General features: G+C 38.0%; 1 protein-coding gene across 3 annotated transcripts; it reads left to right on the forward strand.

The window, feature by feature from the left end:
• The first annotated feature begins 2,617 nt into the window (after positions 1-2,617).
• Positions 2,618-26,367, forward strand: LOC148863726 (lipid phosphate phosphatase 2-like). Of its 3 annotated transcripts, XM_088977830.1 has the most exons (9): positions 2,752-3,038; positions 3,202-3,288; positions 15,926-16,150; positions 16,300-16,387; positions 16,496-16,605; positions 16,911-17,004; positions 17,241-17,429; positions 17,569-17,628; positions 25,890-26,367. In XM_088977830.1, exons 3-9 carry the CDS (start codon positions 15,935-15,937, stop codon positions 26,075-26,077), a joined length of 945 nt encoding a protein of 314 aa, XP_088833956.1. In that variant the 5' UTR covers positions 2,752-3,038; positions 3,202-3,288; positions 15,926-15,934; the 3' UTR covers positions 26,078-26,367. The 3 variants fall into 3 exon arrangements, with proteins under 3 accessions (XP_088833955.1, XP_088833956.1, XP_088833957.1); XM_088977829.1 differs by lacking the exon at positions 3,202-3,288 and having other exon boundaries at positions 2,618-3,038; XM_088977831.1 differs by lacking the exons at positions 2,752-3,038; positions 3,202-3,288 and adding an exon at positions 3,307-3,570.
• The last annotated feature ends 1,591 nt before the right edge of the window (positions 26,368-27,958 follow it).

Here is a 27,958-nt window from a genome sequence, read left to right on the forward strand (position 1 = left end):
CCAATTGAAATCAAATGTGCCCAAATCAGCAGCACCCCCATCACCCCTTTGTTGAAACTTGGAAAAAAATTGAAACACCCCTAAATTAAACTCTATTGGTATCTATAGCTGCGGGTATCATAAATGTGGTAACCAATCAGGTGGTATTTATCAAAATTCATAGAGGGTTTTGATTTATTAAAGCATTTCCGGTACCATGTTTGTCTGATATCATAGATTTCCCCCTCCTAAAAACAGTCCATTTTTTCATTCTTCGGGTTGGCATCCAGTGGGGTTTTATATCTGTCAGTTTATATGTGCTGTATTTCAACAAAAAAAAAAGAAAAGACTATGGGCCGTATTATTGCCAATGCCCTATATCCACTGGTTACAGTGTACCTCAAACATTATTTAGGCCCAATGGTAAACTAATTGGAATAATTTGTCAACAAAATATGTTCCAAGACCCTCTCAACATGATCTGACACCACATATCTTATATATGATGACCCAGTTTTATGTTTGAATTCCAATTTCATGATAAAATGTATGGTGTCAGATCATATTGGAAGGATGTTAAAATGTATTTTGTGGGCAGAAGATCCCAACTCATAATAAACCATGGTTGACATTATCTCAGGGCCTCAGGCTTGGTTGTAATACCCCAACCCAAACAGCCGCACTTGGACCCATAAAGATATTTGAGTGATTTTCACATCAAGATGAACTTTGGGCTATTTGAAAACGACATATTATATCCCACTCAATTGGACCCATCTGGCCATCTCAATCCAACGCTTCAACGTTCACGGTCCAATAGTTTTTCATAATTATTATAAGGGTAAATTACATATTACCGTCCTGACTTCAGGGCTTATAATACTTTGTTCCTCGAACTTTCATTTGTAATAAAGGCCTCTAAATTTTGCCACCTCATTAATATTCTATCAGTTAATTTAGAAAAAGATTCTCATTGTCATGTGCATTAGTATATTTAAATCCTCAAATTACTAGTTTTCTAATTCCTGAAACTATTTTGCCTTTTTTTCTTATATTGTGTTTCTTTCTTTTTATTTCTTGTAAGGAGAGACTTGATTCTACCAGGGTTTAGAAAATGGGGCAAAAAACAGATAATGTGCTGTCCTGTCCTATACTCCCTTTCATTTTCATCTTGTTTTTTTAAAATGTGCTCTCACCCGTATGAATCTCTAAAGGGTATTTTAATAAATTAAAATTTTCCGTCCATCCATTTGATGAAGAGGGGAGTTCGGATTTCCTACTAACTTTAATCTATGCTCCTCTCTATTAACCCAATTAAAATACACCAGTTGTCACTACGCATGCTCTTGGAGATTTAACCTTCCAACAATCCATCAGACCTTAACCTCCGTTAAAATAAATTCCTATTTTTTAGTTACCCACAAAACATTCTTTTCCCCTTTCTCTCTAGCATTCTAAGGACAAGTTTCCAGAAATGCAAAATTTGAATCGAATTATAAAGATTCACACCAAAGACTGAACTGAACATTAGGTAGCTTCCAACTTCATACTATCAAATAATTGTTGCTTTTATTTATTTGGTGATTTTGTGACCCTTCTTCTTTCCTAGCATTGTAGCTTGACAGAATAAAATTGTCATTTGTCAATTTAGGAAAGATTGCTTGGTTAAAGAGGAATTTATTATTGATTTTTCTAAAAGGCTTTCAATTGAACTGAAAGGCGTATATTAGCACAAGAAGCAACATGTTCATCTCTGCTTGAATTAAGAACATGGAACGTCATCACTATTATAGGTTTGAAGAGCGTCCAACTGGAACCTCATAGGGCTTATTTTGAATATTGCACTTGACATCATCCACAAAAACGAGTCATTCTTGTTAATTATGTTATCAAATTTATCAATTTCTGGGTTGAGAAATGGAAGTGGGGAGTAAATTCCTCAACTGGGCCAAATAAATTTATATATTGTGGAGATTTCAATTAGAGAACATTACCAGAAACTTGGGAAGAATATCAAATTCAATCAACTGGAGTTCGTATCTTCAATAGATAGATTGAGAATCCAAAACTGAAGAAAAATGTAAAAGTTGATAACAGATCATGTTATATTTAACGGCTAGAAGTTTTAAGATGCAGGATGCTAGTTAGCTTGGTCTGAAATTTGTCATTTCGCTAAATACCTACTTAGTGCACAAGAGAGAGGAAAGGAAAGGAGAGTACATATTTATGTATAAAAAATAAATATTTTGTTTTTAAAAAATAGTATGTAATGGAGGTTAAGGTTTAGTGGGTTGTTAGAAGGCTAAATCTCTTGTAACATGTGTAGAGACGGGTGGTGTCTTTTGTTTGGTTGCAATGCAAACGTAAATATGTGTATTACATATTTATCCCTTTTCCCTTCATGAATGTAAATATGGTTCAGATTTTAAATTGTTTTTGCACTCATCTTATATTTTTAAAATCAGTGATAAGTGTTGGCTCAATCATTAAATGCTCCAATGCCTTTAATTTTGGTTAAAAAATTAATTATCAAAAAGAAAATAAAATTATATCCAAAAAAATAGGTACAATAATTTTATTGTACAAAAATATAAAAAAAATACATTTTTAATATACCCCAATTTGGTGTTTGTATCGCAAACAAACGGAGCCGAGTCGCTTCCCCCAATGTTCTGGATGGTAATCCATGATTTACCGCTAAATAATTAACCGATCCAAATTTGAACAAAAAGAAGGAATATATTTTAATTTGCAAGCCCATCCAATTAATGTGCCAGCTTTCGCTTTAATGTTTCCTTTGTCTGTCTTTTGTTTTTCATTGACCAACAATGACCACTCTCGTCTCTCGCCCTTTGTTTCTTTGTGTAGCCTGGAGCTGGAGAGGTTCAAATTAATTAGTTGTTTGTTTTGTTTCTGTTACACATTAGAAAGGGACGAAAAAACAAGGCAAAATAATTCCTCATTTCCTCGGTTCCTCCATTTCATCTCCCCGGTTCTCACCATAGCTTTTGAGTTGAGCCTCATTTTTACGACATTTTCGTTCTTCTGGTTTTGTTCAGGTCTGTTCTTTTACCCATACTTTCTATCTTTCTTTACTTTCTTTTCAAAGCTCAGTAACGATCTTTATATGATGAATTTACCGAGTCTGCAATCTCGTTCGTCCTTCAGTATTTTGAAATTCCGTTTTGGCGGTTGTTGAGAAAAAGGTTTTGTTGTATACAGGTTGGAAATGTCTATTTCAGATTGATTGCGATTATTTTATGTGTTTGAAATTGATACGGAGAAACCCTATTATTAAATTCTATTCACGTACGTGTTCTGACCGGGTTATGATTCAGAAATGCAGTTTTCTTTATTTAGTTTAGTAAAACATTCACATTTAAAACATGATAGCAATGCTCATTCTTGTGGGTTACAAATAGATGACACCAATTCCATCGGTAGATATGATTGGAAGATTGTTTTCCTTGTTGAACCACCTTTCAAGCGTATATAGTTTTTGGTTTTTTTGCGTTGAACTATCTGATAAATCACTTATGTTCGAAATTGGTTCACGAAACTGGGAGACATCATTTTGGTCTGGGAAATCAGGTAATACTAAACGCCACAAAATTATTGTCTGCTAGGTGTTGCGAAGAAGTTTCTTTGGTTTCGACTGATTTATGTGCCTTTTCGTTATTGTTTAGATTATGTGGTTTAACATGAGTTAGGTATCTGCTGTTCTTTTTAGTTATGTACTTTTTTTGTACGTAAAAAGATCTGAAAACTCTATTGCGCACAATGTAGCAAATATGGCTCGAAGAAGTAGCACCTCTTGTATTTTTGATTCAGAACCTCCACTCAGCAGTAGGGGTGCTCACGGTTCGGTTGGTGATTTTCTGGACTGAACCGACTTGTTCGGTTTTAAAATTTAACTGAACCAAAACCGAACCGATGCAACCGGTTAACCACGGTTTTTTCGGTTTTTTTTATGCCTCAAAATTAAAAAAAAATGGGAACTGGGAGAGAGTTGGAGTCTGAGAGAGTGTCACCGAAGTAGGAGGGATCGCTAGTGTCGGAGGCCGTTGGTGATTCGGTCGGAGGGCGGAGCGCTGAAGGCCGTCGGTCCGTTGGGGAAGAACGAAGAAGAGAACTGGGAGAGTGGGAGTCTGAGAGAGTGAGAGTCCGAAAGAGAGAGAGAGAGAGAGAGCACTGAGTGAGAGAGGGAAAGAAAGGGAAAAGGGAAAGGCACGACAGGTGTCAGGCTGTTGTGGAAGCAGGAGGGATCGCTAGTTGTTATGGGCCCGTGAATAGGATCTCGTCACGGGTCGGTCCACTGGGAAAACCCTCCTGTTTTCCCTTGTTCTTCCCTTTTCTTGAGGAACCTATCTTGGTGCCTTAATGGTGATTTGTTCAAGAGATCACCAACTCTCCTCTACTCTGTCTTGACTGAGAATTTCGATATCCTCATTCAATAACGGTGTCTCCTTAAATAGGAGATTACAAGAGTCCTAATCTTAGAGAGTCTCCTTGCTGAATAGGGAGACTTCCAATTCTATCTTGCTAAGGATAAGATAAGCTAATCCTAATTTGATAATAAAATAAACTAATCCTAATCTGATAACAAGATAAACTAATCCTAATCTGATAACAAGATAAACTAATCCTAATCTGATAACAAGATAAACTAATCCTAATATGATAATAAGATAAACTAATCCTAATCTGATAACTTACTAACAAGATAAGATAAGAGCAATAGAATAAGATAAGAACAAGCAAGATGATCTAATCTAATCTGGCGGTGGGTCAGGTTCCTGTTGCTGCCGGCGGTGATGGTACATCTTTCCGAGGAATGCATCCATAACACTAGTGTCACCGAAGTAGGAGGGATTGCCAATGTCGGAGGCCATCGGTGATTCGATTGGAGGGCGGAGTGCTGAAGGCCGTTGCTTGTCAGTTCGTTGGGGAAGAATGAAGAGGAGAACTGGGACTGGGAGAGTGGGAGTCTGAGAGAGTGAGAGTCCAAGAGAGAGAGAGAGAGGGAAAGAAAGGGAAAAGGGAAAGGCGTGGGTGTCAAACAGGCTGTTCGCCAGTCTGGCTGCCAGTCTGCCAGATTGGCGAACTGAAAAGTCTTAGTAGATTTTCAAAAAAAATAAAAAAAAATAAAACATAATATATAATATTAAAAAAAAAAATATATATATATATATTATATAAATATATATTACTGTATATATATCGGCTGGTTCAGTTAATTGCTGGTTTTTTTAAATGGTTAACCAAAACCGAACCGACCGGTTTGGTTAACTGATTTTTCGATTTGATTTTGGTTGGTTCGGTTTTTCAGTTTTTCTTTGCTCACCCCTACTCAGCAGTCTCAACTCTTAGTCGTTTTGGTGGGGTTCTCCCTTTAATGAATTCACCGCTTACAAAAATAAAAATGTGGGCATAGTTTTCAAGGCACCAAAGTGACAGGGGGGCACCTAGTCGCCTAGGCTATGTTTTTTTTTTAAGTAAAAACATGTATGCTAGGGTAGTTCCCTAGGTTCCATAATCATATTTCCTTAATAAATATCCATAATTTTCATAAGAAAAGTATAAACTTCATGTTAAGGTGTAGAAAATCAACAAATTCCAACATATTCATGAGAAAAAAAAAGAAAATTCGAAAAATATAGGGGCTGAACCCCTATTTCTGTTATAGGAAAAGAAGAAACGAAAAGGTGGACAACATTTTATGTTCTTTCTTATTAGTATATAAACACACAAAATGAATATTTTAGTTTAAAAATGTCTATTTTATAATTATAACCTCAAAAAATTAAGAATATAAAAGCTTGTTATAACACGCTATAGAAAACTGCTTGGCGATTAGGTGAGGCGAGACTCCCAAGGGTGCCTTGTCGCCTAGGCGCCTTGACAGCTATGCTTCTGGGTTTCTTTTCACTAGATTCAGATGTGAACTTAAATAGAAAAAGTAGTTTTTTTTTTTTTTTTTTGTTGGCTTTTGGGGCGTGGGGAGGTCTCTTCTACAACAAGCCAGAGATCCTACCAACTGATCCACCATCAATTGATATTGAAAAAGTAGTTGGGATGGACTAGAGTTAACCTTTGACATGAGCAAGATATATTTTTTTTTTTATCAATAACAGAACTTTAATTGAACTTTCAATATAGAAAGAAGTACAAAGGACTAGTGAGGGTAAACTCTCTTAACCCTCCCCAAAGAAATATAATTCAATTACAGAATGGCCTAGAATGGTTGTTCCCTTCCCACCCCTTGCTTAGCAAGGGTGTCTGAAAAAGAGTTAGCACACCTTTTTACCCATTGAAACTGAATGTCCACACCTTGTTCTAGCCAATTGAACATTCTTTTTTCATTAGCAAACTTCCAAAGACCACACTCTTCTCTTTCGACAAGACCCCCCCTTTCAACTAATGTTATGCATCTTTGTTCTTCTTAATATAAAAGATTTTTATTAAAAATAAAGAAAAAATGAGATCCTCGCTTCCTCTTCATCCTCTTCCCCTTCCTCCTCCTAAACCCCTCCTCTTAAGGAGGCTTATGCCTCTTGCATTCTAAACTACGCCTCACGCCTCTAGGTAGTGGAATGCCTCACGTCATGCCTCCGCATTTTAAAACATTGCCCAGGATTACCTTCACTACTCCCATCAAAGTTCATCTTAGTAAAGAAGCTAGAGGCCGGGGGAGACCAAATGGAACTTATCTTGGTTTTAGCAGGTGCTGAGTTGGTCACTTCCTTCCAATTTCTTCTTATCATATCTATGGAGATATTCCCAAATAAATCTAGAGATTTCACCCAATGCACCACTCTAATAGTAATTGTTTCAATAAGGACCTCCTTATTCCTCTCCTTTTCATTAAAGATCCTTGAATTTCTTTCCTCCCACATGGTCCAACATATGGCAGCTCTAACACATCTCCAAAGAGTTCTACCCCTCTTTTTTGGCCACCTAGAAAAAGGAAGAGGCAAACAAGCTTTGTACATTTGGCGGAGTCATCCATCTACAACCAAATAAAGAGAGAAACCATTCCCAAATATATGAAACAAGAGAGCAAGATATTATTAAGTGGTATCAACTCTCACCATTTGCCTTACAAAGGATACACCAATTAGGGGATAGGCACCAATTTGGTCTTTTTCTTTGCAGCAAGTCAGAAGTGTTACATCTTCCTAGAAAGGCTTCCCAACAAAATGCACCAATCCTTGGGGGAATCGGCTTGCCCCAAACTTCTAGAACTAGAAGGTTCGAAGGGCTATACCGAGCTATCAAAGGGTTGTGTTAAGGCCTTAAAAAAGGAAGCACAAGAAAACTGGCCCTTTTCAAACCCAAATCCCAATCAAAGCCAAGAAATGAATCTGAAGGTACCACAAAGGTGGACACTGGCTCATTTTTAAACACAGAGATGGAATACAAGGAAGGGATTTGTTCTTTCAAGGTCACATGACTCACATCTCCCACCCAAGTATGTTCCTCGAACTTTACCCGGTTTCGAAAACATAAGTCATACCTGATGAATGGCAAGAAAGAAGGAAGAATGGCATGTATAGATTTCCAAGGAGAAGCTCATGTAGCCCTTGCCAAAACTCCAACAACTTAGCCATTTGCAATTTGCCCATGAATGCTCACAATCACCTTAGTCTATCACTTATCATCCTCCCTTGGTAGCCTCCATAACCATTTCCCGAGTAAAGCCTCATTTCTCCTTTGAATACTTCTTATCCCCAATCCACCTACCTCCTTAGACCACCTCTTGCCCAACTCTATGATCTCTTTTTTCTTCCCTCGGTTCCCACAAGAAGTCTCTCATCAATTTTTCCAACACCTTGCTTACTCCTTTTAGGATCCTAAATACATATGAGTAAATTGGCAAGTTGGTCAAGGTAGACTTAATCAAAGTGATTCTATCACCAAAGAAAAGGTAATTCCTCTTCCACGAAGCTAGCCCCTCTCTTAGTGAACTTATCCACCATAGGGTTCAAAAAACTATTATTTCTCGGATTATCTCCTAAAGGCAAACCAAGATAATTTATAGGCTACTCAGAGGTTATACATTCTAGAATTTCTGCCCTCTCAGCCAAGTCTCTCTCATCCATATTGATCCGCACCACACAACTTTTGTCAAAATTCACTCTTAAGTTCGACATTTTTTCAAAGAGTTGCACCACCAATTTCAAATTCCTAACCCATCTAAGCTCCTCACCTTCACAAAACAGAATGGTATCATTGGCAAACTATAGGTGGGTGATTGGTACCCTGTCTTTGCCTACTTTCCATCCCCTCACTAGGTGTCTAGAATCTTTCCTAGTTATTAGTCTGCCCAAAACTTTAGCAATTAATGTAAATAGAAATGGGGAGAGGGGGTCCCCTTGCCTAAGGCCCTAATTGCAGGGAAATGATCTATCACTACTTCATTCACAAAAAATAGAGTAATGGCAAGAGTCTATACAACCTTGAATCCACTTACACCATTTAGCCCCAAACCCAAAATTTTCCAAGACTTGCAGTAAGAAGGACCAATCCACCAAGTCATAAGCCTTCTCTAGATCCAACTTACACATAATTCCTTTTCTCCCACTTCTTTTCAAGTCCTCTACACTCTCATTGGCTATTAAGATCTAATCCGTTGTTTGCCGATTACTAACAAAGGCACATTGATTCTGGGAAATGAGGTGAGGAAGCACAGCCCTAATTCTCCTTGAGAGCACCTTAACAATGATTTTGTAAAGGTTGTTTACCAAACTGATAGGTCTGAACTCCTTAGGATGAATAACACCACTCCTCTTTGGAACCAAAGCTATTAAGGTAGAATTCGACCCTGGGTTTATCACACCCCTCTCAAAAAAATCATTGAAGACTCTCTGAAGGTCATGTTTCAAAATGTCCCAACAATCTTGATAAAAAGCCATTGTAAAAACCATCTGGTCCTGGTGCAAAGCAGCTTCTTTTATTTCCTTCCAACTCAAACCTCCTTTCAAGCCACACCTTAAGCTCCTCAGGTACCTTTGGCCAATCCAACCCTTCTAGCCAAATTCTTCCATTTAGGGGTCTCCTATAAATAGATTTGAAGTGATCCACAAAGGCCCCAACTATCTCAGATTGTTGGGTGAGTGTTACATCATCAACCACCAATTTAGAGATTAAAATTTTCTGATATTGCCTCTGTTAGAGTGAGCCGAATAAGGGTAATTTAGTAATCTTATGTCAGTTAAGTACTTTGCTTATGTGGCTGTTTTATTAGAGTACTCTGCCCCACACTTAAGTGAGGGCAGTTTAGTCTTTGTAAGTGTAATTAGAACCTAATAAACACAAGGGGGTCGACTGAATGTAAGATTAATGAGTTCGACTAAACCCTCCTGTTCTCTCTTTCTCTTGTCTTCTTCCTCATCTTCTTCTTCCTTCTTCACTGGTTCGGACTACTGTAGTTGCTCCAAAACATGGTATCAGAGCAAGGTTTCTGACCTGCTTCCGCTTGCAAAGCATCTCAGCTGTGTTCGTGACACCCTCCTCTTCGTTTCTAGTTGGTTAATGGAGAGAGCTGGTTCGCCCTAGGTCTGAGACATCATAGTTCGTTGCTCTCTGCTGCGCACTGTTTTCTTCATCAAGGAAGGTGATTTCAGCAGTGAATGGTTGGCTGATACTCTCAAAGGAAGGTTGGTTATTTAGTCCTCTTGTGTTGCTGGTATTTCTGGGTAGGAACCCTTCAAGAATCAGTTAGTACTGATTAGAACCTAGAGAACTAGGTTCATTGTTGCCCTAAAAAGGGCTGTGTGTGCAGTAGCCGAATGGTGTAGGGCTGCTGTGAGTTGTTGAGTGGTGTTAGGGCTGCTGTAGGTGGCCGAGTGGTGTAAGGTGGAATGCAGTGACCTTGCCAAGCTCCTTGTGGTCGTGTAATGCCCTCTTAAGTGTGTTAAACAAATCTGAACTGGGTGTAGCAGTTTGACTGTGTTGTGGTGCTTGTGATGTGCAATTTTTTTTTATTGAGTGGTTGTAAGAGGGCCTACTGTTGTGTTGTGGTGCTTGTGATGCTTATGTGGGTCGTAGGTGTGTGAAGTCAGCAGTAGTGTAAAGAAGAACAAGTGTGTGCTCCCACTGTTGTATTTAGGGGCTGCAATAGGTGCTGAAGTATCAAACTGTGAACAACATCAATCAGCTTGTAGCTGAGAAGTAAGGTTAGAGGCAAATGTGAAAGAGTACAATGGCAGCAATAGGAGATGACTACAATGATCAGAAACCTAATGTGGTAATTTCCTCCGACTACCTAGGGGTACAAATGACCTCAATTAAGCTGAATGGGGAGAACTATGTTCCATGGGACAAATCAGTGGAAGTGTTTCTCAAGGCAAAGAAGAAAGTAAAGCATGTAAGAGATGAAAAGCCATCGGAGGACTCTCCAGGGTTTGATGATTGGGAGCAAGAAGATGCTCAAATCATGACTTGGTTGTGGAATAGTATGGAACCTAAAATTAGTGCCAACTTCATGTTTCTTGATACGGCTAAGGATATATGGGAGCATGCTAAGAAGCTATATTCTGGACAAGATAACACAACAAGAGTGTATCAGCTTTATCAGGAGTATTTTGATTTACAACAAGGAACCAAAACACTAGAAGAGTACTATGCCAACATGAAGAATATAAGGAATGAACTCAATGTCTATCATCCCCTTACTCCAGATATTAAAGTTCAGCAACAGCAAAGGGAGCAACTAGATGTTACAAGATTTTTAGTGGGGCTGAAGTCGGAATATGAACCAGTTAGAGCCCAAATATTGGGGGGCTCTACTCTTCCTACACTTGAGGAAGTATTCTCAAGGCTTCGTAGAATCTCTTTGGGACAGACAGAGAACTCCACACAGTCTGATAGATCAGCACTTGTGACAGCTCGAGGGGTTGGATATAGTACAAGAGGGGGAGGTCATGCTCCCCGAGGAGGCCGTGGCAGTTCCATGATTAGTCGGGGTGGTCGTGACTCAGGGGGAGGTCGTGGCAGAGGGAAGAATAACTCTACAAGGAAATGCACTCATTGTGGTAGAGAGGGACACACAGTGAATTTTTGTTATGATCTACATGGCCCTCCCTCTAAATGGGCTAATCATGCTGTAGCGGGTGAGGTTGATATCAGTGACAGTAAACCGGCAGACCGAACTCATCCCACATCTACATCTACCTCTGGGAGGGAAATGGTGAGCGTACCGCGTGATGAGTATGAACGGTTCCTTCAAACTACTTCACAGCATACCACTGCCACACTTGCCCAATCAGGTATTGCTTGCATGTCATCTAAAACCTCTCCCTGGATTATTGACTCTGGAGCCTCAGATCATATGACCGGGACTCCAGGTGTGTTCTCTTCTCTCTCTGAAACCTCCACATCACAAACTGTTACACTTGCCAATGGGTCCTCATCTCCCATATGTGGTGTTGGTAATATTGACATGGCTCCTGTGCCCTTATCATCTATTTTATATGTCCCTAAGTTTCCATTCAATGTTATGTTTGTTAGTAAAATAACCAAAGCTCTTAACTGTTCCGTTACCTTCTTTCCTTCCACCTGTGTTTTTCAGGATCTCAAGACGGGGAAGAAGATTGGTGGGGGGCATGAAGCTGGTGGACTGTACTATCTTGACGGTGGTGGATCTTCAATTGCTCTTCAGACTTCGCTTACTCCTCTACAATGGCATTGCCGACTGGGACATCCATCTCTCAAGGCTCTCAAGATTTTGGTCCCGTCATTGAGTCATTTGTCAGTTTTGCAATGTGAGTCATGTCAGTTTGGGAAACATCGTCGTGTGTCCTTCAGTCCAAGAGTTGAGAGTCGTATGCTGAGTCCTTTTTCTTTGGTTCATTCAGATGTTTGGGGTCCAATCAAAATAGAGTCTTATAATGGGTACAAGTATTTTGTCTCCTTTAGTGATGATTGTTCAAGAATGACATGGATTTACTTAATGAAAGAAAGAAGTGAATTGTTTTCTATTTTTCAAAAATTCCATGCTGAAATACGCACACAATTTGGTGTTCCAATCAAAATTCTCCGTTCAGATAATGGTCGTGAATACTTTCTTACTTCATTTCAACAGTATTTAGAACAGCATGGCATTATTCATCAGACATCATGTGCATACACCCCTCAACAAAATGGGGTAGCTGAACGGAAGAACCGTCAGCTTCTTGAAACTGCTCGGTCTATTCTTCACCACATGAATGTTCCTAAACGTTTTTGGAGTGATGCTGTACTCACTGCATGTTTTCTCATTAATCGGATGCCCTCCTTCATTCTTCATGGTCGGTCCCCCTTCTCTATCTTGTTTCCCACTTTATCTCCATTCCCATTAATTCCTCGTGTCTTTGGTTGTGTGTGCTTTGTCCACAATCTGAGCCCTGGAATAGACAAGCTAGATGCACGCTCAATTAAATGTGTCTTCCTTGGCTACTCACGGACTCAGAAAGGGTACAAGTGTTATAATCCCATTACCCGGAAGTGCTATGTCTGTCCTGATGTCACCTTTTTTGAGTCAGTCCCCTTCTTCTCAAGTCCTGAAGCACCCTCGTCTCCACCCGCACTTCCTCTTCCTCTCCCTGTCAGTGATCCAGTTCTAGATGTTGTTGTTGGAGTAGACTCATCACCTCATCCCATGCAGATCACCACCGAACGTCCACCAATCTGGCAAGTGTATACACGTCGAACGGCACCGGCCCCTCCTCCAGCTTCTACCTCATCTGCGGATCCTCTCATGGCTCCTATTGTTGAACCCTCAAACCTTGATCTACCCATTGCCTTACGGAAAGGTAAACGCAGTTCTACCCTCCATCCCATTTCCAATTTCGTTTCATTATCTCGTCTTTCTACATCACATCGCCAGTTTGTTTCCCTTTTATCCTCTATTTCCATACCTAACAATGTCCAAGAAGCTCTCAGTTCACCTGATTGGCGGCAGGCAATGGAGGAGGAACTTTCTACTCTTCAACATACTCAAACGTGGGAACTTACTACTCTCCCACCTGGTAAGCATGCTGTGGGATGTAAATGGGTGTATACTGTGAAATACTTGCTAGATGGTAGTGTAGAGCGTCTGAAGGCCAGACTTGTTGCTAAAGGTTACTCTCAGTTGTATGGAGTAGACTACATGGAGACATTCTCTCCGGTGGCTAAGATTGGTTCTGTTCGTGTACTAATTTCCCTGGCAGTTATGTATGATTGGCCTCTGTTTCAGCTTGATATCAAGAATGCCTTTCTCCATGGTGATCTTGTGGAGGAGGTATATATGGAGCAACCACCTGGGTTTGTTGCTCAGGGGGAGGATGGTAAGGTATGCAGATTGAAAAAGGCAATTTATGGGTTGAAACAATCGCCGCGTGCTTGGTTTGGGAAGTTCAGTGAAGTGGTGAAGAGTTTTGGAATGAAGCAGTGCCAGGTAGATCACTCAGTGTTCAGCTATGACTCAGAAGCTGGGAAGATTCTATTAGTGGTCTATGTGGATGATATTGTCATTACTGGTAGTGATAAATTGGGGATTGGCAAATTAAAGGTATTTTTGCAAAACCATTTCCAAACAAAAGATCTTGGAACATTGAAATATTTCTTGGGAATAGAGGTTGCCAGGTCAAAATAAGGTGTAAATCTGTGCCAAAGAAAATATGTTCTTGATCTATTGGAAGAAACAGGACTGTTAGGTGCAAAACCGGCTGAGACCCCTATGGAACCAAATGTTAAGTTGAGCAGTGATACAGGAGAAGTATTTGAAGATCCTGGAAGGTATAGACGACTAGTGGGGAAGCTGAACTATCTAACTATCACGAGACCCGACATATCCTTTGCAGTCAGTGTGGTGAGCCAATTCATGCAGGACCCTCGTATACCTCACTGGGATGCAATTCTTAGAATTGTGAGGTATCTGAAAGGAGCTCCAGGCCGTGGACTATTGTATAAACCAGGAGGAAAACTTGAAGTAGTGGGGTATACAGATGCAGACTGGGCAGGCTCAGTGAATGATAGAAGATCTACTACGGGCTATTGCACATTTCTTGGAGGAAATCTTGTGACGTGGAAGAGTAAAAAGCAGACGGTTGTGGCCAGAAGTAGTGCTGAAGCTGAGTATAGGGCCATGGCACATACTACCTGTGAGTTAGTGTGGTTGAAGAATCTTCTACAAGAAATTGGGTTTCACATGGATAAACCTATGAGACTGTATTGTGACAACCAAGCTGCACTCCATATCTCATCCAATCCTGTATTTCATGAGAGAACAAAGCACATAGAGGTTGATTGCCACTTTGTGAGGGAGAAGGTCATTGCTGGAGAGATAAACACAGAACATGTGGGCTCGAATGATCAATGGGCAGATTTGTTTACAAAAGCTCTAAACTCAGGGAAAGTGAATCATCTATGTAACAAGCTGGGATTATATGACATATATTCTCCAGCTTGAGGGGGAGTGTTAGAGTGAGCCGAATAAGGGTAATTTAGTAATCTTATGTCAGTTAAGTACTTTGCTTATGTGGCTGTTTTATTAGAGTACTCTGCCCCACACTTAAGTGAGGGCAGTTTAGTCTTTGTAAGTGTAATTAGAACCTAATAAACACAAGGGGGTCGACTGAATGTAAGATTAATGAGTTCGACTAAACCCTCCTGTTCTCTCTTTCTCTTGTCTTCTTCCTCATCTTCTTCTTCCTTCTTCACTGGTTCGGACTACTGTAGCTGCTCCAAAACAGCCTCTTAAAATTTTGCAGTCAATTGGAAACTTTAGGTTCTCTCTGCTACAAGGTGATTGTGACTTGTATAGGCTGTAGAAGTGTTAGTGGTAACACAATGCATGGTGACTCATGGGTTTTTCCCAAGATCAAGTCACATTTGCAGCATATGTTGATTATATCCTACCTCAGTACCACCTTTCCTTATGGATTTTTCCCAAGATCGTCATGTTTGCAGTATATGTTGATTAATAACCATTGTTTGGGCATATATGATAATAGGAACTACTTTGTCCTGGTAGATACTGGCCATCACCATTTGGTTGTTCATCCTCCCTGGATCAGAGGCTCTTTTCCCTCAGTCATTAGACTTTTAACTACACTATGCTACAATTATCAATTGAATTGAATACTAAATCCTTAATTGCCATTTACCAGTTACTTCTCCAACATCAGTCCATAAGTAATGGGTCTTGGAATATGTGATTTCATTTCTATTAATATCAGCCTCACCAGTTTATATAAAGTTCCATGTTTCTTTCTCTCTCTCTCTCTCTCTCATATTTATTATGAAAATATTGCAATGTTATAACTTATATTTGGGTTGACAAGCAATAGAATGTGGGATCAGGTTTGAAAGCATCCATTTTTTTTTTCTTTTTGATCAGTAAAGTTTGAAAATGTTTATTTTGTGCTAAAAATGCCATAGTGCCATAGGTTAGGCCTGTTTCAACCCATCCCTCCCAATATCCCAGATAATTGGGACCAATAACAAGACCAACTATTTAAGGTACATTTGTTTAATAAAATTTGAATTTAAAAAATATATTAAAAGAAAATATGGGATTATGTCCTAGAATGCATAACTTTTCTATATTTCTATGAAATCATTGGCTGAGTTAATCCTAATTTAAGTTTTGTAGCATATGCAGTTGTAACATTGTATCTACAACTGCCTGAATTATGTGTTTAGTGTTTGGTTCCAGCAAATTGTCTTCCTCATTTTGACTGGATGACTAATGATTTCAAGTTGATTAGTGAGATTCCTTGCTCATCAGTCTTGTAAAACAATAAGACCATAATGTTCTTTTTAAGGGAACTTATACATAATTTTTTTTATTCTTTAAATTCATTTTTCATGTTTAGCACTGGAGTAAAACTTGAATTATTTTATCATAATGTAGCACTTCAGTTTTCTTAAAATCATTAAAATTTTCTTCACTCAACTGACCTTTCTATTTTTCTTATAGTTGGTGAAAATGCCAGAGATTCAGTTGGGTGTTCACACTATAAGATCCCATGGAGTTAGAGTGGCAAGAGTACATATGCATGATTGGTTAATACTTCTACTCCTTGTAGTGGTAGAGGTAGTGTTGAATGTTATAGAGCCATTTCACCGCTTTGTTGGTGAGGACATGATGACAGATCTGAAGTACCCGCTGAAAAGCAATACTGTGCCCTTTTGGGCTGTCCCAGTATGTTTCCCATTCTAAAAATATCTCACCTTTGTTATTATATTCAGAAAACTCTGCTTCCTCTAGAAATTGAATTCATTTTACTTATAAGTTATGAAAGAAACAAGTGAACTGTCTTTCTCTAAAGTTTTTTCCCCTTCTTGTAACAGGTCCTCGCAATATTGTTGCCTTTTGCAATATTTTTTGTGTACTACATTTACAAAAAGGATGTTTTTGATTTGCATCAAGCCATATTGGGTAGCTCTTGTGTCTTTTTTTTTTCTGGATTTCTTTAAATAGATTACTGTTGTTTGTATGTTAAAGCTACATGTCTATAGTGCTGAATTTTTTACATATTTAACCCAGGCCTTCTATTTTCTGTGTTGATAACCGGGGTTTTAACGGATGCAATCAAAGATGCTGTTGGTCGGCCTCGACCTGACTTCTTTTGGCGTTGTTTCCCGGATGGAAAGGGGGTAGGTTTTCATTTTCAGAGAATCTCAGAGAATCTCTCTCTCTCTCTCTCTCTCCATGTATGTGTGTGTATTCACTTATGCACATATTTGGATCTGTATGTACCATGGATGCAATTTGGTGGTTAGATTCAACCAAAATTTTGGTGTTCTTAGTTCTTACAGTAGTCATAGCTCTCTTTCTCTCTCTACCTGAATGCATATATTTACTTATTTATTTGTGTGTGTACTAGTACCTTGCTAAGATTACATACTACTAATGACCTGCAATTTTTTTTTTTTTTTGTGAAAATGATATGCACATCCAGGTGTTTGATAATGTGACTAAGAATGTTATCTGTCATGGGGACAAAAGTGTCATCAAGGAGGGGCACAAAAGTTTTCCTAGTGGGCATACTTCATGTAAGTAGCACAATCAGATGATAATACATAGTGTATAAGGAAAGTATGTTGTTTGTGAAGTCTTTCTATTTTTCCTAATGTAAGTAACTGGGACCATAGGGTCGTTCTTAGGAACTTAATTTGTCCTTTATTTTTCTGATTACATAGTTTATTCAGGACATTATGGAGACACTCAGACATCTCTTTGCTTATTCTTACAAGGTTGGTCTGATTGGGTTCTATTGATATATATGCAGGGTCTTTTGCAGGTCTTAGTTTTCTTGCATTGTATATTTCAGGAAAAATTAAAGTATTTGACCGCAGGGGTCATGTTGCAAAACTCTGTGTTGTCTTCCTTCCCTTGCTTGTTGCAGCTCTTGTGGGCATTTCCCGAGTTGACGATTATTGGCATCATTGGCAAGATGTATTTGCTGGAAGTCTTATAGGTATGCACCTCTAATGATCAAATTTAGTTTCTTTTGGTGCATTTGTTGGCCAAAGAAATTCTGATTTTATACAGCAATCATTTGTTGTTAGTTAATGAACTTATTATCTATTCCTTTTTTTTTTTTTCATTTTGTGCAGGCATAACTGTAGCTTCGTTTTGTTATTTGCAGTTCTTTCCACCTCCATATGACATGGATGGTATGTTTATTTTTATTCTTTAATCCATATTTATTGAAGATATACATAAGTTTTCCTTTTTGGCTATTAGTCCATAGTTCCATTTTTTTTGGTTAAATGGTCCAAAGTTCCATATTTATTGAAGATATTTGTAAATATTTGTTGGGTACCCTACTTTATCATATAAAAAGGTATTGGTCTCCAACATTGCTGTGACTTCTGAGTTCTGAGGTGTCTGGCTATCTGCCATGACTACTTTAGGAGACCTGAGATGCAGGTGCATTTAGTATATTGACTTTTAATAACCTGAGGGCTTTTCTTGAAACTTGGAATGAGAATTTGATCTTTAATTAAAAGCACCATGCTCCGACAGCATAACCATGCCATTGGGGTACCAACCTAGAATACTCACGAGGAACAGTAGCAAGTACCAGCACCTGCAACAAAAAGTAAGACATATACTTTGTGTTTGATTTATGGTGTTCCAACTTATTCAATCTCCATCCATAGCCAGTAAATCAAATGTAATCAAATTATAAAAGAAGAAGAAAAGGGAACTAAAAATATTGGTGGCACCTCAGTTTCAAAAAATAGTTTTTAGCTTCGAGATGATTCATGCCTACTTAGGGTGTGAAGAAACCATGCCATTAGTGTTATAGTACGCTAGGGTGCTAGATTGTGACCCCTCTTAATGACCTTTGTGCTCTCTAGGTCTTTCTTTAGGCAGAAACTCTAGGAAGAGTGAACTTCAGAGCCTTGTGTTGTATTACAATGGCTCTTGACCTCCATATTTCAATTTTCTTTTTCCAGCACTATATACAAATTGCTCTTAACCTCTGGTTTAAGAGCAAATATTTAAATCTAGCCTTTGTTGCTAAATGTCATTTCTGAAAACTATGTCTTGCCAAACATGTGCAGATTTTTTTAGTGTAATATATTAAAATGTACCATACCAACCAAGAGGTGGCTTGTTGGTGTATTAGCTGGTTTGTTCCAGCAGTGATGTGGAATCAAATCCCACAACCACCACTTTGGGGAGAAAAGGGGTCAAGGGGAGGTTTAGTGGTGCATAACACCGAATACCAAAAAAAAAGTACCATTTTGCATATATTATAAGTGTTAATGCTATAAAGTATATCTAGAAGTATCCATGCAGTATCTTTACCATATCTGATAGGTACGTATCTAACACAGGTACACTAGGCTTGTACGATTATATAGGTATTATAGTGAGTGGGATGCAATGTAATGGGGACCTGCTCTATCAGAACAACAGGGGGAGATATGATTTGAAAAGTTAGATTAGGAGATATAAGTCAAAGGGGCTTAGAATAATTGTTTTATGAGAATATGTGCTTTTCTGTTGTAAAATTTGATTGATTTTAATTTAGTATGTAAAAGAGAAAATTCCTATGATCTTCATATCGTGGGAATAAGAGAAATTAAGGTTTTGAATTAGGGTAAATATATGATGCTGGAAATATATGATGCGGAAGAAATTGGTTATAAGTTTTTTCCAGTATCATAGTTGGACCCTTTGAATTATGAGATTTGGATCTGAAAGCGATAAGATAAATAGAAGAAAGATTGCAGATAAAGAGAAAAGAGGGAGAAAGAAGAAAACCATACTCTTACCTCTAGATAAATTCAAAAACACACTTTTCATTCCACTAATTCTCATCTAAAATTTCAATTACAATGGCTCTGTTTATAGACTTGACATAAGGGATTAGAACTTCCTTTACAGAATACAATTATTTGGACTGGGAAACTGACCAAAAGCAACTGTTAATTGCTTTAGAACTAAGGCAAACCTATTGGTGACCTATATGGACTCTCAAATCTCAAATATGGATTCCAACTCTTAAAACAACTTGAAATATCAATTACTAATCCAACTACTACTTGGTAAACCAAAAAACAATTCCAAGATTGACCAAAGAAATAGAAAGACGTAATCCCATCATAAACTGACTCCTTATCTGCAAATTGGCTATACCTCTCTCAAAACATGTCCGATGTAGGATGTAAAGGAGAAAGTCTCAGTAGAATGTACATGGTGGGTGAAGAAGAGAAAGAGATAATATCTAAAATAGAGAAGAAAGAGAAATAAAAGTTGCATCTTTAGAAGAAAAAGAGAGATAAGGCACTATTATTTGCAAGAAACTTCAATATAAATTTTCATTCCATTAATTTGAGTCTTAAGTTCTAATTATAATGACCATTTCAACTAGGAAACTGACCCAAAGCAAATTCTAGATTTCTCACTACTTTAAACTTTAGCTCCTAAAATAGGTAACCCATAGGGACACAAGATAAGGACCCCTAGCTCCTAAAATAACTTTCATAAAACTTTAGTAATCATATTACAACTAAAAAATCCCAAAACAATTCTAAGATTGACCAAAGAAATAAGAAGACCCAAATCCTGTTTTTTATTTTTTATTTTTCTGAGAAAAGGTAAGGTATAAATTTCATTACTGAAAAAAATAATCATTTTGTAAAATGGGATTGAGTGTGTAGAGCTAAAAATGATGGGGGTTTGGGAATAAGGAGAGTAAGCACTTTCAACAAAGCCTTGTTGGGCAAGATGGGTTTGGAGGTTCAGGAGGAAGAGAGAAGAATTATGGAGAATAGTAGTGACCACATGTATAGGGTGGTGAACTTTCGGTGGGGTAAGAGTGTGGAAGAGTGTTATGAGATATTATTCGTTGCTGCAGCTGCTTTTCTCGTGGAAAGTGGGGAATGAGCTGTGTCCAAGGCTGTATAGCTTGAGCAGAAAGGGGCTGTCTATTTCTCAATGTTATCAGATAAGACAAGGGGTTGAAATGCGGTGTCCTGTCTGGCTTTTCCGTTACCAAGAAAGGATCATTTGAAAGTGCTATGAGATAAGACAGGGTTAGAAAGAAGGAAGTTTTGGGGAAGATGGCAGAGCTGGACAGGTTGGAAGAGGAAGATAATCTATCTTGAGAAGGCAGGGAAGAAAGAGAGGCTTTAAGAGGGGAGCTGGACAGGTTAATTCGTTTTGAGGAGATTCTTGGAGGCAAAAATCAAGGGTTTCGTGGGTGAAAGATGGGAACGAAAATATTGCTTTTTCTCAGGCTATCGTTAGGGGGAGAAGAAAAAGGAATACTAAGAGGTTGGAGGAAGGGAAGAGAATTATAGATGACCAGCAGGGTATTGCAGAGGAAATACACAAGTTTTATGTGAACCTGTACAAAGCACTACCTAGAAGAAGTTTCCATCTGGGGGGCTTGGAGTTTGTAAGGTTGGAGTAGGGTTTGAAGGTATGGATAGAAAAGGAATTTGACGAGGAGGAAATATGGAGCACAATTAAGAATATGAAAGGGGACAAGGCACTTGGGCTGGATGGGTTCTAAATTTTGTTATTTTAAGAAGTGCTAGAATATGGTTAAAAAAGATATGATGGAAATGTTCAAGGAGCTGTGGATGGAAAATGTTTTTGTATTTGGTTGTGGGTCCTATGCAAATGGCATATGTTCAAGGGAGACAAATATTAGATGGGGTTTTAATAGAAAGTGAATCTCTGGATGTGAGAAATAGAAGTGGGGAGGGAGGGATGATCTGTAAAACTGATTTGGAGAAGGCATATGATCATGTGGAATGTGGTTTTCTAGAGGAAGTATTGGGAAGAGTGGGTTTAAGGGAAAAATGGAGTTGGATGTTTGCATGTGTCTCATCGATTTCTTTTTAGGTTTAGTGAATGTGGTCTCAACAAAATTCTTTGATGCTTCAAGGGGTTTGAGACAAGGGTACCCCCCTCCCCTTTTTGGTCAATAAGGGGACCCCCTTTCTCCATGGTATTTGTGCTAGTTGTGGAAGTTATGAGCAAGTTGGTGAATAGAGGGGTGGAAGATGGTTTGATTAATGGCTTCAGATTGGGAAAAGAAAGGCTGAACATTACATATCTTCAATATGCTGATGATACCCTGATTTTTTAGATGCCACAATGGAGCAGGTGCTAAGATCGAGTCAAATGTTTTCATCCATTGTCTGGGTTAAAGATTAATCTCAGTAGAACTGTTATGATTAGAGTGGATGACGTTCAACCGTTAGTTTTGGTGGAGTGTGCTGGTTTGTCAGACTGCCTAATCAGTGAGTTCCTCTTCACTTAGGTCTGCCTATTGGGGTAAGGGCTATTGCGACTTGCCTCTTCCATTTGGCAACCTGTTTTGGATAGAATTGAGCAAAGGTTGATTTACTATTTGTCCCTCCTTAAGGTTCCAGCATCAGGGATAGAAGAGATAGAAAAGCTTCATAGGGATTTTTTATGGAATGTAAAGGTGGAAAAAAGAAATTTCATTTGGTAAATTGGGATTGAGTGTGTAAGGCTAAAAAAGATGAGGGGTTTGGGAATGGGGAGAGTGGGCACTTTCAACAAAGCATTCTTGGGGAAATGGTTTGGAGGTTTGGGAGGGAGAGGGAAGAGTTATGGAGAAGAGTAGTGGCCTGCAAGTATGGGGTAGTAAACTTTGGGTGGGATTAGACCTGTTCATGGGCCGGGTAGCCCGATGGTCCGGCCCGCACCTTGGTCGGGCTTGGTCATGTAATTAGGCCCGCGGGCCTAACATAGTAAGCCCGATTGTGTTACGGGTCGCGCTCGGGATTTGCCAAAAAAGCCTGACCCAAGCCCTGCCCGGCCCGACTCAGCATTATATATTTTATAAAATACATAATATGTATTTTATATATTATATAAAATATATAAATAATATAATATTTATTAATATATATATATATATATTTATAATTTAATATATACATTTTTTTATTTTTTTCTTTATAATTTCTCTCTCTCTCTCTCTCTCTCTCTATTCAGCCACTTCAGTAGTAGTAACAACATGGGCTAAATTTAAGGCTCGGGCCCAGGCCCGAGCTTTGGGCTTTTTATGAGGGCCGGGCTCGGGCCTTAGAAAAATCTGTTAACACAGAGTGAAAGCCCGACCCATGAACAGGTCTAGGTGGAATGCAAGGGAGGTGAGATCTGCTTATGGGGTGAGCGTGTGGAAGGGAATTATGAGATACTACTTGTTGCTGCAGCTGTTTTCTTGTGGGAAGTGGAGGAATGGGTCTAGTGTAAGATTTTGGGAGGATGATTGGTTAGGTGTGGGGAAACTTTGTGAGTTGTGTGTCCAAGGCTGTATAGATTAAGCAGAAAGGGGCTATCTATTTCTCAATGCTATGAGATAAGACAAGGGGTGGTAGTGTGGTGTCCTACCTTCAGAAGACCTCTGCTGGACTGGAGAGTGGAAGAATGCTGGGGTTGCTGGCTAAATTGCAAGAAGTAGTGATTGATATGGAGCGGGCGGATACAAAATGGTGAAAGGAGTGTAAGAATGGGAGTTTTACAATCAAGTCTCTTTACAATATGCCTTGGTCAGAAATCAGGTGGAAGCCTCTTCAGTTCAAGGAATTTGGGGGAACTTAGTTCCCCCAAGAGTATAGGCTTTTGCTTGGTTGGTCTCAATGGACAACATTCTTACTCAAGGCAAGCTAAAGAAGAGAGGCTTTTCATTTGCCAAACAGATATGTTTTATGTCTTTCGGAGGAAGAGAATAGCCTTCATCTGTTGGTGAGCTGTAGTTTTGTGAAAGCAATTTGGCGCTATTTCTTCCAACTTTTCAGAATGGGTGGGTGGTTTCCTAGTGGGTCTACGGAGATCTTTGAGTCATGCCCAAGAGTTTTTGGGAACATCAAAGCTAAAATTTTATGGAGCTGTATCCCTTTTGCTGTTTATTAGGAAGTATGGAGGGAAAGAAATATAAGAATCTTTGAAGGGAAGATGAAGAGCAAGGAAAGGCTAGTTGCAGTCATTAGTGCAAAGCTTATGGATTGGATGTTAATTCTTCCAGAATCTGAAGGCTTCAAAAGAGAAGACTTTGGCTCGGACTTCTGGCGCACTTCGAATTTCAGCTGATGTTTTAAGTTGTTTAGCTTTTTAATTTTTTAAGTGTTTATTTCTGAGTGTATTTGTGTAGTTTGTTGGTGATAACTTTTCACCTGATCAGCTGATCTTCTTGTACTTTTTATTATTATTAATGAATGTTCTTATTTATTTATCTTAAAATGAAGATCATAACTCACTCACATATCCTCATTGACTGGCACTCTATCACTAAAATGAGCATAACTCCCTTAAAACATGCTGACAAGATTTTGAGCTTCTTGTGTAGACAATCATGCAAAATGGAGCAATTTTGACCCCAAAAAAAAAGATGAAAGAAAAATGATATGATTGTGTCTTCAACTTTTTTTTTTTGTATTTCTTTGTATATGGATTCTTTCCTCGTTTCCATGTCTGCATCGCTTCAGCCTATTTGAGTGAGTTATGTCAGTTTTCAAGGAATTAAGGCCAATTAACCCTTGAGATTTGAAATGACCAAAATGGTCTTACTCAAGAAATTCTTTTACAACCTAATTACTTTAATACTGTGTCTTAAAATAATGGTATAGATATAGATGTATGTTTTATTACTTTGATATTTTCTCAAGAAATTCTATACTTTTTATAATAGTATAGATATAGATGTATGTTTTATTACTATTAAATGCCACTATTTCTAAAATTGACCCTTATTTATTTCGAAGGTAGGAAATGTAATTACTACTTTTCATCCATTTTATTCTCTCTTATTAACTTCCACATTTTAGGTATTAACTCATACTCCCTCTCGTTAACTCCTATATTCAAGGAAATTTGGTTTCTCACCATTAAATTCTGCTAATTAACTCTATAGCCCATAATTTTAATGGTATAAAAACCAATGTTTTTGTTCCTCACCATTAAAAACCACTGTTTTAAAATAGACCTAGAAACAAAACCATATTTCAATCCACATGGTGGATCAGAGTCAAATAAAGAACATGCAATGGCATCGTACTCAAATAATAAAAATTTTAAATAATAGTAAAAAATGCAAAAAATTATAAAAAATAAAGAAGTTTGTAGAAAAAGCAGGCACATCTCTAATATTATATATTGATTTGAGAAAAATAAGTGTGATAAATAAGAATTGGTTTTATTAACAATGGAAATGAAACATACAGAAGTAGGAAAAACGAATTAATGTCTAAGCTGTGATTCATCGATTGGGTCAAATGGGTCAATGGTTCAAACAGTTAGGTTATCAGGATATTGACCAAGCCAATGGATTTTTTGCCCAAAAAACACCCATAAATTTGGTCCATGACAGGTCAATCAGTCCAACCATTTGATTGAATTGCAGGTCGAAATACACTTATTTAAACGAGTAAGAAGATTTAATGCCAAGTCTTTAGGTTGAAAGACAATAAATCCACTGTTACAGCAGGCTTCAATGGTCTTTGTTATATGGGTTCTAAAAAGGTCAATGAAATTATTATTATTATTATTATTATTATTATTATTATTATTACTATTATTATTATTATTATTATTACTATTATTATTATTATTATTATTATTATTACTATTATTATTACTATTATTAATATTATTATTATTATTATTATTATTATTATTATTTACAAAGCTATTGTATAAATTCTATATAAGACATATCAAATACATAATAATATATGGGAAACTATTCAGAAAGTTATTACTTATGGAACCAATTCGTCAATTTTATTATATTGCACAGGTTGTTCATTTATAAAATTTTAGTTGTAAGGGTTTGACTTGGCAACTTTTTCATGTACAGAATTACTCTTATTTTTTCATGGATGATACTATGATAGGACTTGAAGCTAAAAGTGAATTCATAATTTGGAAATGAAGTATTTGCCTTTATCCCCAGGGAAAGAATTACTGTTCCTTAAAAAGAGCTGTTGTGAGCTTGGTGCAGAGATTTGGCCTTTATGCATTCGTATCACAAGACGTTCCGTGTCTGTTCTCATGATAATTATTGGAGATAGGCCATCTGGGGGTTGTGCTGCTCCATATGCTTTGATTAGTACAAAACACATTTCCTCTAAAAAAAGTGACTTTAACTTTTAAGATGGCAGTGGGTGTTAACCACCTTTCTCATTGGTCACATTTGATATCTTTTGGCCTTTGTTACGGTTAATACAATCGTTGAGGCATCTGATTTCCATCTTCTATTTTGGTTTGGCATAGCTTAAAGCCGTCAGGGGATGAACTGGTGTCTTTAGATGTGGCCATTATAATAAAATTGATTTTATTTTTGCTCCAACATCTAGGAATTTTATTTTCTTTGTGTCATTGGTGTTCAGCTCCATGCCACTGATTTTCTAAGCTTTTATACATTTTGGACATGCAGGGTGCCACTGTCATGCATATTTGCAGGTGTTGGCAGAGACAGGAAATGGTCAGTCAACAAACTCTATCAACCATCTTAACAGACAGCAGTCAGACGTTGAGTGTGGCGTTTACATCCAACCTGCACGTCGTAGTACAAGGGATACAAGCCCAATTCTGGATGCAACAGAAATTGCTAGGAGTTACTAATGTTGAAGTTGAATGTAATAGTCTTTACATGGTAGATTTGTACAAAATCTCCACATCAAACCTGAACCATTATTGGCCATGTTTTTCACTGTGGTCAGATAATCAGCTAATACATATGCTTCATTCACCAACATTTCTGGTTCTTTTATGGACTGAGATTTTATATCTTAAAGCATCATCATAAAGATAGGTGTCTGAGGTGGATTGTGCGTGATTACCAAATTATCTGATTATGACATTGTCACTATACACAAATTTCTTTCAATTAAACAGTTCGTATTCCTATAAAATAATAGTTGTGACTTCATCTTTCAGTCCATGAGTTGAGGCTACTGCTTCTTCATTTTCCTCTTTTGATGTTCTTGATGCTCATTAGATTATCCCATCCATAATATAGATATTTCCTCCTAGTTTAACCACGGCGATTAGCTTAGCAGCTTAAGTTCTTGTATTTGAACTGTGGAAATCATATCAATTCTGCGGTCATTACAAACTTGGGATTCTAATCCTGCAGCATTGGTCTGAATTCCAATCATTTGTATTCCATTTACCCTAATATGAATTATAGGGGTGGTGTTTACAGTTCAGTTCGGTGCGGTTTGAAGATCTCAGACAAAACCTGTAATGATGGTCTGAGAAATTTCCAGACCAAATCAAACTGCTTTGGTATAGAAACAAAGCTAGATCAAACCATTTTATTGTGGTTTGTGTGGTTTCTTATACGGTTCGGTGCGATTTGGAGATCTCATACGAAACCACTAAATAACAACCTGAGAAATTTCCAGACGAAATCAAACTGCTTTGGTATGCAAACCAAACTAGATCAAATCATTTTTTGCGGTTTAGGGTTGTTTTAATATGGTTTGCAAACCAAACTAGATCAAATCATTTTTTGCGGTTTAGGGTTGTTTTAATATGGTTTGGATTCTATCAGGCTTAGCCCAATTAGAAAGCTCAAATAACATCCCAAGCATTGGGAAATTAGAGATTCCTTCAAATTCTCTTACCAAAACTTCACTGCTCTTACCAAAACTATGCATTAAGCAAAAGCCTCATTAAAAATCATGACTTATGAATCACAAAGGAAAGATTGGAGAATGAAGAGGAAAGGAGGGAGATCGGTAAGTCTAGCTAAAGATGGATTAAATAGGACTGAAGCTTGTTGGAGGAACATTTTTCCCACTCTTATAAAGTTGTAGTTACTCGTCCAAGAATGCATACCACTTAAATGTCATTCCCGCGAGTATGTTGACATTTGCAACGTTTGCTCAAATATAGGTTGCTTCTTGCATTTAACCAAGCATGGATTTTTGGTACATAATGAAGGTATGCTCTTTTGTGCAACTGATACTGGTTAGGGTAGGTTGGTTAAATAAGACTGTTTGGTTTGAAGTATGGTTTTCAAAACTGGACCGGACTGGAAAACCGGGAACCGGTCAGGTGACCGGTTTTGGTTTTTCCCAAAATTGGAAATTTACCCAAAATTGTTGATTTTGGTTCGAACGGTTGAATCATTCAACCCGTTAACCAGACCCTTGAACGGTTCGGTCTTTGAATTGTTTTTAAAAACCATGCTTTGAAGGGAAAGGCATGGAAAGAAAGGGAAAGGTAGGGAAACCTATACAAGGTTTGTATCTGTTACCCACGAGATGGTTTTAAAAACCATGATTTCCTACCTTTTCCTTCCTTTCCCTACTTTTTCCTTCAAACCAAACACAACCTAAGTGATTGAGTGATTTGGTCACCAGGGTCTAGTGAGTCTATTGTTACCCACGAGATGTTACCCACATTGTTTCCGTATCCACGGTACAACCCCATCAATGACAACATAGAAGAATGAATTATGTTGCTTGTTGGAGGCAATGTAGGTAGTGTATTCTT

Source organism: Nelumbo lutea, chromosome 3 (genome assembly GCF_056320005.1).
Source record: "Nelumbo lutea isolate HS-2025 chromosome 3, American lotus-T2T, whole genome shotgun sequence".
Lineage (NCBI taxonomy): Eukaryota > Viridiplantae > Streptophyta > Magnoliopsida > Proteales > Nelumbonaceae > Nelumbo > Nelumbo lutea.